Source organism: Cynara cardunculus (genome assembly GCF_001531365.2).
Source record: "Cynara cardunculus var. scolymus isolate 2C chromosome LG 2, CcrdV1, whole genome shotgun sequence".
In the NCBI taxonomy this organism is placed as follows: domain Eukaryota; kingdom Viridiplantae; phylum Streptophyta; class Magnoliopsida; order Asterales; family Asteraceae; genus Cynara; species Cynara cardunculus.
In genome coordinates, this window is record NC_037529.1 from 68,583,593 (window position 1) to 68,597,974 (window position 14,382).

Genomic DNA, 14,382 nt, shown 5'->3' on the forward strand with positions numbered 1-14,382 from the left:
GAACCAGACAAAGAAACCATAAAGAATCGATACGTAATGAGTCAAAAAGAAAGAAGCAAAAATCGATACAGACCATAAATCAATCAGAAGCAATGATCGAAATTCATGAGATTGAAGCTTACTTTGAAATAAAAGCAACCGAGCTTTGGGGAATGGAAGTTGACGGTGATTATAAGAAATATTGAGTCAAAACCACCCTTTAAATATGAAATCGACAGTGACTATCTACTCGTTGAAAAAGAGAGATTATAGGGATGTTAGTTGGATTAGAGAAATTATAGGGACGAATTAAGATTTCAATGGGAGTGATATGCTTTAAAAACATGTACGTATGCATAATTAACTTGTATTTTTTATTTTTAAGTAATGTTCATAAATTAATTGTACCTTATGCATGAAAATTTGTTTTCAAGAGAATGAGCCAAATGCTTTATAATATAGTATAGATAGATATAATTTAATTTAAGTTTAATAATAAAATAATTTATTTTTGGTTTAATATTATAAATTTTATAAAGATAATAATTAAGTATTCTGTTAGAATTTATTGATTATACTAATTATATTTTAGTTTTTTTATATTTAAAATGAGATATTTATCATGTATTTGATTGTGTTTATCTGCAGTTAGTTACACGAATTCAGATACGGGATGAAATCGTTTAGGGATGAAATCGTTTAGGGATGAACGTGTTTAAGATTTTTTAAGAGTTTTAAGAGTTTTTAAGAGTTTTAGCCAAATATTTTATAATATAGTATAAATATATTATATCATTTTTTGAAAATTGAGAAAGAGGAAGAGGCCAATGGGGGCAGAAACCCCCACGGGGACACAAATAATAACACGTGTATCCTTGTCATACAAAAATAGCCTGTCGTAACTTCACATATGAATAATAAAAGGATGTCCTTCAATTCATAATGAATAAACTCAAAGCAAAAATGGAAGCCATGAATCATTACAACCATCTACCACTCAACATCGCCGTCACCACTCACCGTCAGGTGGTTCCGATCACATTGTTCGTCGCCGTCCTCTGTCTCTGTTTAGTAATCGGACACTTACTGGACGAAAATCGATGGGTTAACGAATCCATCACCGCTATCATCATTGTAAATCATTCATTCATTCATCATTCATCATCATCATCATCATCATTAATCATCTGAAATCAATTGAATTGAATGAAACAGGGATGTATTGTTGGAACGATCATCTTAATCGTAAGTAAGTGGAAAAGCTCTCGTCTGCTCAGATTCGATGAAGAACTGTTCTTCATTTATCTTCTTCCACCAATAATCTTCAACGCAGGGTTAGTGTTCGTAATCACTGTTCGACGATTTCGTCTGGTTTTTCTTCAATTCTTCCCTTTTTAGCAGGTTTCAGGTGAAGAAGAAACAGTTTTTCCACAACTTTTTTCCGATCATGTTGTTCGGAGTTGCTGGTGTTTTCATATCAACATCTATCGTTGCCGCCGGTGAGTCGTCTTCTTATCGCTTCTTGTCCACTTTTACCCTAAAAATTGGGGACTGACACACCATAACAGAATTGAAATTCTAAGTTTTCTATAAAAAATACATTCATATGTTTACATGTTAATAGTTCCTTAAGAGAGGCAACTTTTGAATCATTAAGACTTGAATTTTGTTTTAAAAAAAAATTTGTCTTTTAATGATTCTAAAACCCTCTGAATTATTTTGTATCCCGGGCCTCCTTAGCCCTTCAACATTCTAATTTTATTGTAAACAATTACCAAATAATTATATTTCATTTTACACTATATCATGAGAGTCTCTTAGTCATTCTGACCACTTAATCATTTTGCATCAAACCATTGACCAATCGCCAATAGCCTCTAAGTTTACAAAGCAAGGTGTTTAGTCGTTGTAACAAGTTTTTTAAAATAAAGTTTTTATATTAATTATTTTATACGACGTTATTTGCGAGTGTCCTATAAAAATATGGGTTCACAGGTGTTTGTTTCTCAACGGTGTCCTATAAAATAACTAATATGACACTTTATATTAAAAATGTTCTAAAAGTTTGTTTAAACGTCTAAAAGCGTCATAGAAACCTATTGTAACATGTTTAGATACGATGCGTTTTGGTTTCGTCATATAAACCTAAATTCTGTAAAGTACTCTATATTTCTATTAGGAGGCTTAGACAATTTAGGTGTCTTGTAAAACCGATTTTGTTGTAATTATTCTACAACAAAATTGGTTTGGTTTTTACAGTACACCTAAAATTTCTAAGCCTACTTATTAGAATACGTTATAAATAGGTTTATAGAACCAAACCATAAAACGTCATATTTCAAAGTGTTACAATATGTTTATTAGACATTTTTTGGTGTTTTAACAAGTTTTTAGGCCCACTTTGAAAGTAAAGTGTCATATTAGCTATTTTACGGATTTTTTATGGAACATTTGTGTTTACATTATATTTTTTCAAATATCATAGTACAAAATAACCAATACGACATTTTATTTTAAAAATGGTTTAAGAAACTTGTTAAAACGTCTAAAAGCATCGTATGAACTTATTGTAATACTTTTAGATAAGACGTTTTTTTTCATTTCGTGCTATAAACTTAAGTCATACGAAGTATTTTATTAGGATACTTAAACATTTCAGACGTCTTATAAAACCAATTTTGTCGTATTGCGATGTGATTGTGGCTGATTTTGCAAATGTTGTACATTCTCTGTAGGTTGCCGTTGGCTGTTTCCAAAATTCGGGCTCGATGGCTTGACCATGAGCGAGTATCTTAGTATGATGGTCTTTCAAATCCAAGTCTTTTTACTTTTATAGTTACAACAAAATCGGGTTTATAAAATACTAGAAAATGTCTGAGTGTCGTATAGACTGTTATAAGGTAATTTTACATTACAGTACGTTTTTTTATTGTCTTGACAAGTTTTTTATGACACTTTTAAAATAAGATATCCGATTAGTATTTTATGAGACAAAAAATGTCATGATAGAGATTACAGTTTTCGTCTCTATGATTGATAATTCGGTGTTATTTTCATCCTTATAATTTACAATTTATTGTTGTTCAGTCCTTGTGGTTTACAATTCTATACTGTTCTGGTCCCTTTTATTTTGAAGGTAAGAATTGGTCCGGAGGACGAAATAGCAATAAATTGCAAACCATAGGAACGAAAATTGCAATTTCTAAACCAAAAGGATGAAAATCGGAATTATTAACAAACCACAAGGACTAAACTCATAATTTACATTCAGACAGTTTTAAATTCATATAAACCCGATTTTGTGGTAATGATCATAACCTCCTGAGATTCGACATTAATCGCCGCCACCGGTTTACGGGACTTTTTATAGGTATAGGGACCATTTTCTCATCTACAGATACTGTATGTACATTACAGGTTGGTCCAAATTAAGCTTCTTGTTATCTTTAGGGGTCGTTTACTAAACACCTACTTTGGTAAGTACTTACCGGTTCAATTACCGTAGCTAACATAACAAGACCGATAATCTTATCCGATAAGAGGGAAGACAAGGATCGAGAGTCTTATCTAGTAAGTGAGGATGATGAATCTTACCTGGTAAGTGCTTACCGGGTTATAAACGCCTACCATCAATCCATTTTAATGGTCGGAATTGTTACCTCATAAGGTAAATGGGAGTGATGACTCTTGTCGGTAAGCTGTTTGGTAAAAGACGGTCCTTAAAAGCATTTCAATAGTTTATGATAGAAATCTAAATTGCAGGTTTTGCATCAAGACGAGACTCCATTGCTATACAGCTTGGTTTTCGGCGAAGGGGTCGTGAACGATGCGACATCGGTCGTTCTTTTCAACGCGGTTCGAAAGCTCAATGCGAATACATTTCGTGGCAAGGCTGTTCTCCACATCTTACTAGATTTCTTGTATTTATTCTCTACAAGCACTGTTCTTGGAGTTGCCGTAAGTCAAATTTCTTCGGTCTAACTGTATCTACAACTTGATGGCCCAAAACTCACAGCTTATTTAATGGCTTAATGATATGGAAAGTGGCTTATTCAGATAGCTTCAAGTAGGAAGCTTTATGTAGAAAGCCAAGTTTTTTTCAAACATGTCTCTCCCAGTTAAGAAAATCGTTCCTTCTTCTGGCAGGCGGGTCTTGTGACTTCTTACATTCTTAGAGGCTTGGGCTTCGGAAGGTTAATACTCGAACATAAATTGAACCGAAGCTACCGTATTCATATAAGATCCTTTTTTGATGGCTTTGCTATAACAGACATTCGAGTGTTCGTGAAATTTCTTTGATGATTCTAGTAGCGTATTTGTCGTACATATTGGCGGAGGTAATTAACGATGCAAAACCAAACACCAAAACCATCGGACCAATTTCTATTTCCGGTTTTATGTCATCAAGGGTCGGTTTCCTTTGCTTTCTGCAGCTATTTGAACTCAGCGGCATTCTGACGGTCTTCTTTGCTGGAGTTCTGATGTCACATTATGCATGGCATAACGTTACCGAAAGCTCCAGAATCACAACCAGGTATGTATGAGTACGACCCGAGTTGTATAAGTTTCGTTTTTCTTTTCTTGAGTGGGGGACACTGCAACAAAAAATCGAGTTTATAGGACGTCAAAAGTGTTCGTGTCTTAATAGATAACTTTATTGCATTTATAGGATCAAACTTTTGTCTGTTATAACTAAAAGTGTTGTTGTAAATTTTTAAGACGTTTTTGGGCATTTTAACAAGCTTTTTAGAACATTTTTGAAAATGGTGTCCTATTAGCTTTTTATAGGACATTTTTGGACATCTTAACAAGTTTTTTATCACGCTTTTGAAAGAAAGTATCCTATTAGCTTTTTATAGGATATTCTAAGCATCTTAACAAGCTTTTTAGGACATTTTTATTTTTATAGGACATTCTTGAACGTCTTAACAAGCTTTTTAGGACACTTTTGAAGAAAAGTATCCTATTAGCTTTACATGACACTTTTAAGAAGTGTCTTGTAAACACATCTTTTTATAAGACATCTTTTCAAATAAGGTCCTAAAAAAGATAATAGGACATTTGGTTTCAAAAGTGTCTTAAAATGTTTGTTAAGATGTTCAAAAGCGTTATATAAACTCATTACAACACCTTTAGATATGATACACAAGTTTATAGTCTATTAGGACGCTGGGACATTTCTCTGGTGTCCTATAAATCCAATTTTTTTGCAGTGAGAATTCATAGAAATAGCGCATCTACTCCATGGGGTAGAGCCGTAGAGTTAAGGTCTGCATATATCCTACCACAGACACTACTTTTGAGTAAGATATACTGGGTATGTTTGGTTTGTTTACTTCCATTGAGAATCCTATGATTGCTTTGCAGGCATACTTTTGCAGCAATGTCTTTTATTGCAGAAACATTCATATTCCTCTATGTTGGAATGGATGCTCTAGACTATGAGAATTGGAAATTGAGCATATTAAGGTAAGGTGTGGTCTTCCAATCAAAATCGGGAATATGGTGGAATATCTTATCTGTCCTGGGTTCGATTTCAGGCGTCCACAACAATTATGGCCACTAAGTTTATCCTGGTTGATATCTTACAGTCACAATTTCCCGGGATTAGTCTGCTGAGATACCCGATAATTTCTTGTTGCAGTTTTTGGAAGTCGATAGGCGTATACAGCACCGTGATGTTCTTGATATTGCTTGGACGCGCTGCTTTTGTGTTTCCCCTTTCGGTTATATCTAATTACATGCATAGAGGCGAGGCGGGTTCATCAAAGATCACCGGAAAACACCAGGTAACTAAATGTTATCGTCATAGTAGTCACTATATCAAAACTGGCTTTATAAGATGTCAAATATCTCTAAGTGTCCTAATAAACTGCTTTATAAGACTTTAATTTATAGGACCAAACAGTTGTTTTTTAGTGTTATAATAAGCTTTTTAGGATACTTTTGAAATGAAGCGTTTTATTGGTCTCTTTGTATGACATTATCTGAAAAAGTGTCGTATAAAAAAGCTAATATACCATTTTATTTCAGAAGTGTCGTAAAACCAAATGCATGTTGTCAGGTTATTGTAACACTTTTATATATGACATACAGTTTACCTTCTGCTACTTGATTTAGGTAGTAATATGGTGGGCTGGTCTGATGAGGGGTGCGGTCTCCGTGGCTTTGGCATTCAAACAGGTACCTTTTCGTACATTTTCGTTGCGTTATAATTGTCATTTTTAAGGAATGGGAATGCAGAAGAACTGGAATAGGAATAGAATTTCCGTTCCCCCAATTTGGTCAAGTATAGAAGTTAACGGGTCTGGGCTATATGAAAGCAAACGGCATTATTCTCGTTTCTTATCCCTAAATACCCCCAACGAGATGCCCATGTCTTGCATTACTGTGACGATCAAATTTTTGTGTAGTTTACGCTCTCTGGAGTGACACTGGATCCAACCAATGCCACGATGATCACCACTACGATTGTGATTGTGTTATTCAGTACCATCGTAAGCCTTACTTTTCACTGTTCCCTGGTAATTCATTACAGTAAAATCGGTTTTATAGGATGCCAAATATGTCTAAATGTCTTTATAGAATGCTTAATATGAGTTAGGTTTACAAGAACAAACAATTGTGCATCTTATGTAAAATTGTTACAGTAAGTTGATGTGAGAATATGTGAAACCTCATATTAATCTCCAAAAGAGCCCTTGAGAAGAGAATGAAGATTCCGACATACATAGAGAGAAATTTGTCCAAGTCTAGCCGATGTGGGACTCTAACACGCCCCTCCAACAGAGGCTAGATGGGCACTTAATGTCCCAGAGTGTCTAAGAGGGGACTAGACGGGTGAAAGGCCAGGCGATTGCCCCAGAGGTCTGAGTCCCTAAAGTGGTAGACCTTGGCTCTGATACCATGTGAGAATATATGAAACATCAGATTAATCTCCAAAAGAGCCTTTGAGGAGAGAAGGAAGGTTCCAACATATATAGAGAGGAATGTGTCCAAGGCTAACCGATGTGAAACTCTAACAGTTGATAGGAGATTTTTCTGGGCGTTTTAAAAAGTTTTTCATGACACTTTAAAAGAGTAAATTACGTTTTCATCCCTGTGGTTTCGAAATTGCGGTTTTCGTTCTTATGGTTTCCAATTCATTGTTATTTTCGTCCGTGACACTGACTTCTACCTTAAATACAAGAATTCAACAAATAATTGTAAACCACAGGGGCAAAAACAACGATAAATTGTAAATCACAAGGGCGAAAAAAGTTAATAGGTTACTTTGTACGGATTATTTGAAAAAATGTCTTATAAAAACAGTATATTAGAACATTCAGATATATTTCGAGTCCTATAAATTCGATTTTGATGTAGCGGTTCCACTTTCTGATATGATATTTCGGGTATTCTTTTGTAAAACTTGTACATCTAACCGAAGAGGCTTCTATTTTCAGGTGTTCGGTCTCTTGACAAAACCGCTTATTAGTTATCTTCTTCCTAATAACGTAACTATGTGTGGTGTCCCCCGTCGAACTACATCTCCCAAAGAGGAAATGACGCTTCCGTTGCTTTCTTTCGAAGAATCGGCTTCTGAAAATCTCTCTAGGGCAAAGGAGAACATATCGATGTTAATGGAAAGGCCCGTTTACACGATCCACTCCTACTGGCGGAGGTTTGATGATACTTACATGCGACCTATATTTGGTGGGGCTCGTAGCAATGATTCTTCGAGCTAGAAAACCGAAAATAAAGCGCATCGTCATAAATACGAGATGAAATAAAAGACGGAAAACCGATCTACCAGAAAAAGTCACTCACAAAAGAGATTTGCCAAGAGGGGATGATAGATCCACTCCTGCAAAAGTTGGGTTTGCAGGACGCCAAAAATGTTTAGGTGTCATAATAGATTGTTTTATAGGATTTAAGTTTATAGGACCAACCAATAAAACGTCATACCGAAGTTGTTGCAATAAGTTTAGATAATGTTTTTGGGCGCCTAAACAAGTTTTTAAAGATATTTTATAATAAAGCGTCATATTAGCTATTTTATATGACACTACTTAGAAATGTGTTCTATAAAAAAAGTGTACCATAAATGATAAAAAGACGTGTTTATAGGTCACTTCTCAAAATATTCTCAAAAATATGTCATATAGAAATAGCTACTACGACACTTTATTTTGGGAATGCTTAAAAAAACTTGTTAAAACGTCTAAAAACGTCTTATAAATTTAGTACAACACTTTCAGATGCGACGTTTTATTGTTTGGTCCTATAAACTTAGATCTTGTAAAAATGGTGGATCATGATCTTCACAGAATCACAGAGCGGATGCACTTTTAAGATGGATCAAAGGCCCGTAAAGTTGTTTTGTGTGTTTTTAGTCGAATCTCACCGTTTTGGGGGCGTTTTTAAGTTGTTTTGGGTTAAAATCGATGGATTTTGCAAGTTCTTTTTGTTGATTTTGAGAGGCTTTTTTGGTTTCTTGGTTGATTCAGATGGACGTTTTCAGATGTTTTGGTTGATGTTTCTTGAATTTGCTAATATCACTGAGCACCGTTCAATAAGATATGCACGTAGTCGATCGCCATAAAATAGCGAATCTTGGCATGTTGGTTTATGACTTACGGTCCAAAAAACGTACCAAATTTTGGGTTCTTTTTTATTGACATCAACAAACACGAAAACATAAATAGTTCGATATCGATCGTAACCGAGCAACTGAAGCTCGTTCGATTGAAAACATATGACAATTAAGGAAGAAAGACAAATGGGTTTAGCATTTTGGTGTGGATTTAATGCCACATTTCTTGGGTAAGGCCATGGCCGCTGCAGGGTTGGCCCCGAACTTGGCGAGTTGCGGCTTGTAGCGGCAGAGGCACGGCAAGTTGACCCGATGCATGACCTTGCAACAACGGTAGGTGGGCGGTGGAGGGTGTGCACCGGTAATTGCCGGAAGACATTCTAAGAGATCCGAGGTGGCTACATTGCAAACAGTGGTGGTGGCGGCAGCGGCGGTGGTGGCTGATACGACGAATCCGATTGTGAACACACAGATTAGGCCCAGGAGAACATTCCTTTTGATGTCTGCCATTGTGAATTTTGTGTTCTCTAAGTATTGGTGGATCCGTGGATGCAGGAATTTATAAGGGGAAGTGAAGTTTAGGGTCCGTGGTGTTTGTTTGTCTTCTAGTTCTAGGACGTCCGTGACCAAATATACAAAGGTTACAATGTGCCCGTGAACATGATAGCATCTTTAAAAATCAAAATCAACAATTAAAAGTTAAAATATCTGTAAAAAAATACGTTCAGTTTTAACCGTCTTTTTAATTTATATTGATTATTTTATTAAAATATTAAATATGATCTGTAATGATTGTTTATATTATAATATTTATTTAAATAAAGTATTAAAAAGTTAAAATCTCAAAAAATATATATATATCTTACTTCAATAACTACTCTGTTTTGTATTATGAAATCAACTCGAGGATGATGTCAGATTTGTAGTAACGATTGTGGCAAAATCTTTGCTCTTTAAAACTCAGGGAATCATAACCGCTCTTGTATTAAGTGCGAGAATAATTAGTGGGCAGATAATCGTACAACGGTACTACTTACATGGATGAGAAGACAACTCAAAAACACTTCGGAGTCAGAAGCCCTTCAAAATAGACTTTTGAATAACCAAGTGAAGAAGGTTTTTAAATGAACATGCCCTTATATATATACATGTGTGTGTAGACTTGGGATCATGTGAGACCAATGATTTTTCGTGAGACCCGTAAGACCAATTCTCAACCCTTGGATTAGATTTACAATCGTCAGATCTGAACATTTATAAACGCCACGAGACTTCTCACTAATTACGAAATTGCCATCTTGCAACTTTGCAACCATTAGATCATTAATTCATAAATTTGATCAATGAACATAAATTGGTCTTACGGGTCTCACGAAAAACCCTTGGTCTCACGTGAACCCAACCCTGTGTGTGTATGTATATATACAGGGGTAAGATCTTTTGTTAACCAAGAATATGATGTTAACTTTGTAAACTTATTGGACCAACAATATTAATCCTTTAGTAGAGGTTACTTTAAATGTTTGATTTAATGATGAAGGGAAAATATGTAAATTTGATGTGAAAGTTACTTTTATGGTATTTAATAAGATGTTACAAATTTTCAAGTATAAGTTACTTTTATGGTATTTAATGATGTTCATAGGTGTTCATATGAATATGTTCATGATATAAGGTATTCATAAAAAATGTGTACATAACTATAAGACGTTCATAACTATATGGTGTTCAATAAGATCTAACGAACATAATCACATTGTCCATATTAACGAACATAATCACATTGTTCATATTAATAAACATAATTACATTGTTCATAAGGGAACTCATGTTCATATAGAGAGGGATGCCCATGTGTATACTAATTTCCATAATAATGGAGATTTTTTTATTAATGACAATACATTAATGTTCATATAAATCAGATAGAGATGAAATTGTTTAGGAATAAACGGGTTTAAGAGTTTTAGCCAAATGATTTATAAGATAGTATATATATATATATATATATATATATATATTAATTGTTTTTAATTCTCTGGTAAAATAAATGTTTGTTCCAGTGTTTGATGTGTCGTGCATGCACAAAGTGTTTGTTGCCAATAATTCATCTCACAAATAATTACAACACATTTAATATTTTATTATTTAATTTTTGCGTATAGTATTATAATAAAAATTAGACCAAATTTACGGATTTGGTCCTTTAAATATATTAATTTTTATGGATTCGGTCCTTTATCTTTATTTATTACAAAAAAACTCTTCACGTAATAAATAAATATAAGAAACAAAGCCCGTAACTTTTAACGTATTTTAAGGATCAAATTCGTAATTCACTCTAAAAAATAATTTTTAACGTGGAAACAAATTAATGATTATATTCTTTTTCTTTAGGGTAAATTGCATGGAAAAGTAACGTATTTTAACTTGATTTTTATTTTGGGTAACGTAATTCAAAACTTTCATTTTGATATCTAAAATGTAAAGTTTTAAACATTTAAGTACTCACATAACCGGTTGAAAACTAATTTAAGATTTAAAAAAAAAACTAATTTTAGATTAAAAAAATATCATGTCACTAACTAATTTTATCACTTATAGTGGCCACATCTAGGGGTGTGCAGAAAATCAACCAATCCAATTAGAACCGACCGATCATAACTGGATATCCAATTGTAATTGGATCCGATCGGATTGAAAATTTCAACATCTAATTTGTATCGGTCGGTTATCGGATGACAGTCTAAAACCGACCAAAATCGAACCGAACAGATCAACATCCAATTAATCATCTGATGACCATCCAGTTGTCCATCCAACTATTATCTAATTATCATCCAATTGATTTATTTTCAGAATGCTTAAATCGGAATTTGTTTTATGGGAGGCTTTGAATTTTTAACTTCTCTTGTGTTGGTTTTAACACATATTAAAAGTAATTAATTAATTTGTATTATTGTTAGAGGATTGTATTGAATTAACACACTTGATGGATCTAATCTCATTGGATCATCCATCAGATATCCAATAAAAATATCTAATGAATGGAATCAAACCGATCTAATCATCCATTGGATTGGATCGGATCGGATCGATTGACAAAATCCAACATCCAATAAATGATTGAATCGATTCAATTCCTCTCACATTCAATAAATATCAACCGATAAACAGTCTTAATCACATCCTCCACATATTGGCTTCCATTTCTCACCACATACAAATACAAATACAAATAAAAAGCCACGTTTTTGTCATTTTTATATAATGATATCATTCAATTTAAAAACATAAAGAGATCACATGGTATTTTTATTATCTAAATATTTATTAATTTTTACAGAAAATATATATTTTATTTAATGGATGATTAAAAAAACCTTGAATTATATACCAATTTATAATTTTATCCAAAAATTTATTTGGTTAAATTTTAAATTATATACATACATTACATATATAAGGGTTTAATCAAATAAGAATTAATTAATTTGTGGTAACTGTGGAGTCTAATGTGAGCCAATCAGTTAAGATAATTAATATTATTCTTAAAATAAAATAGAAGAGTAAATTAGTAATCTGAGTTGATTATTCAATTTACTCTAATTAGTTTAATGTTCCAATTTATTTTAATTAGATTAATTGCTTTATTTTATATATATACACACACGAACACACAGGAACCAAAATCCGGTGGCCTTCTCCGACAAGTGATGACCTCCTCTGATCATTTTGTCTGACCAATACGCCGTTTCCGACGACCATTTCCCTTCCCCCATCCTGGCTACTGACCACCATCTACATCTACATATCTACATACAACATATGTATCATAGTGGTACCACAGTTGGTATCATAGTAGTCTCGAAATTTACTTGGTGTGTTTTGGATATCACATTGTATGTATTTTGGATATTCTATTGTGTATCTTGGTGTATTTTGGATATCACATGTGTTCGTTGAAATAAGGTTTACCGGAAGCAGGAGAGAGAGACAAAGGAGAGATATAAAAATTTAAATACCTAAAATGCCATTTAATTAAAAATTTAAGTCAAATTACCAAAAATACTAATTTTTTAGTGTATCAATTAATTTATAGTTGAAATTGGATCTCACAGTTATCACAAACTAACCAGTTCTCCCTTGAAGAAACCTTACATATACATATACATATACACACACAAACATATATATATATATATATATATATACATATAGGGTTGGGTTCACGTGAGACCAAGGGTTTTTCGTGAGACCCGTAAGATCAATTTATGTTCATTGATCAACTTTATAAGTTAATGATCTAATGGTTCAAAGTTGCACGGTGACAATTTTGTTATTATTGAAAAGTCTCGTGGCGTTTATGAATGTTTAGATCGTCAGATTGTAAATCTAATCTAAAGGTTGAGAATTGGTCTTACGGGTCTCACGAAAAACCTTTGGTCTCACATGATTCCAAGTATATATATATATATAGAGAGAGAGAGAGAGAGAGAGAGAGAGTGTGTGTGTGTGAGAGAGAGAAATGTGAGTTATTATGCAACTCTTTACATTTATACAACCAATACAATTCAATCTCAACTGTCCATTTAATTTGATAAATATATGATTTCATAAAAGTTTGTATTGTTTCCTACTATAAAGTATTAATCATAATTAATAAACTATAGTCATCCTCCATAAATATTTAAATCATAATAAATGAACGTTCATCATTTTCATAAATATCTCAATCAATTAGGTTATATTAGTTGTACAAATAAACATGATTACATTTGAAATATACCATATATATATATATATATATATATAAATTAAAATGGCTAACATAAAATAATGAAATATGAGGAGTAAAGTAAGCGTTAGTGCTTTCAACTAACGGGTAGGAAGACGTATTATAATTAAAATAAAATGTGATAATTTGTTAAAATATTAATAATTTTTAATTCTTTATTCTTTTATGTGATGTGCATTTTATGTAAAATGTTTTTGGTTCTAAACAATTTGCTTCACTAGAAAATTTGAAATACAATATGAAAGGTTAGATTCTTAAACATATATGACCATTTTATGCATTGAACATTAATAAAATGATCACTTTTCAAAGTTTTTTTCTTTACAAAATGACCACCAAAATCGATTTTGACTATAAGGTGCGGACGAGTCAACGTGTATATCATTTGGTAGACAAAAATCATATATTCTATATGAAAATGGGCAAACCGTCCTCAAAAAGTTGATTTTGACCTCTATTGTTGCGTCATAAGTTGTCTTAACTAGAAGACAAAATAAAGGTCAAAATCGCCCCCATGGGCCGATTTGGAGAAAATGAGGACGATTTCACACACACACACACACATATATATATATATATATATAATATCTTATTTTTGTTTCTCAAATGATATACATGTGGGATTCATCCGTACTTTATAGTCAAAATCGTCTTTCAAGGGCGATTTTGATAGTCATTTTGTGAAAAATCTACGAAAAGTGGTCATTTTGTTAGCTTATCGTGTATAAAATGGCCATTTTGAATATTTTCTCATCCTTAAATTCAATCTTTGAGAAGGTTATTTAGTTAAATATTAAGGTTGTATATGGACTGGATTAGCTGGTTTTGAACAATCTAACTCGTTTGGGTTGGATTGGTTGAGTCATGACTTAATGACAATACTACAACATGGTTCAATAATGGCATGGAATCGAAATCGATGGGATGGGGTGGGGTGGGGTGGGGTGGGGTGGGGTGGGGTGGTCCAAATAAAGATGGAGATTCCAATTCATACCAACCAAATGGGTGGTCAAATCCATCAAATTTCATT

The 14,382-nt window shown here is 33.1% G+C and overlaps 2 protein-coding genes across 4 annotated transcripts; one reads left to right on the top strand and one right to left on the bottom strand.

Annotated features, from left to right (window-relative positions):
- Window positions 1–942: 942 nt before the first annotated feature.
- LOC112507337 (sodium/hydrogen exchanger 4-like) lies at window positions 943–7,780 on the top strand. 3 transcript variants are annotated; one of them, XM_025111884.1, is made up of 14 exons: window positions 943–1,113; window positions 1,195–1,313; window positions 1,381–1,478; window positions 2,715–2,774; window positions 3,350–3,396; window positions 3,742–3,936; window positions 4,126–4,172; window positions 4,250–4,316; window positions 4,413–4,513; window positions 5,347–5,448; window positions 5,624–5,768; window positions 6,100–6,162; window positions 6,393–6,476; window positions 7,425–7,780. In XM_025111884.1, exons 1-14 carry the CDS (start codon window positions 943–945, stop codon window positions 7,704–7,706), a joined length of 1,581 nt encoding a protein of 526 aa, XP_024967652.1. In that variant the 3' UTR covers window positions 7,707–7,780. The 3 variants fall into 3 exon arrangements, with proteins under 3 accessions (XP_024967652.1, XP_024967651.1, XP_024967654.1); XM_025111883.1 differs by having other exon boundaries at window positions 4,250–4,513; XM_025111886.1 differs by having other exon boundaries at window positions 1,022–1,113; window positions 1,195–1,228; window positions 4,250–4,513.
- A 966-nt stretch (window positions 7,781–8,746) lies between these two features.
- LOC112506370 (putative lipid-transfer protein DIR1) lies at window positions 8,747–9,064 on the bottom strand. The gene has a single exon (XM_025110376.1). The coding sequence runs from the start codon at window positions 9,062–9,064 to the stop codon at window positions 8,747–8,749; it is 318 nt and encodes a 105-aa protein (XP_024966144.1).
- Between the last annotated feature and the right edge of the window lie 5,318 nt (window positions 9,065–14,382).

Excerpts from the sequence above, each read along its gene's own strand:
- LOC112507337 (XM_025111883.1), top strand. The coding sequence starts at position 943 with ATGGAAGCCATGAATCATTACAACCATCTACCACTCAACATCGCCGTC. Across the intron at positions 1,114-1,194 it reads CCATCACCGCTATCATCATT|GGATGTATTGTTGGAACGAT; the intron begins GTAAATCATTCA and ends TGAATGAAACAG. Across the intron at positions 3,937-4,125 it reads GCACTGTTCTTGGAGTTGCC|GCGGGTCTTGTGACTTCTTA; the intron begins GTAAGTCAAATT and ends TTCTTCTGGCAG.
- LOC112506370 (XM_025110376.1), bottom strand. The coding sequence starts at position 9,064 with ATGGCAGACATCAAAAGGAATGTTCTCCTGGGCCTAATCTGTGTGTTC.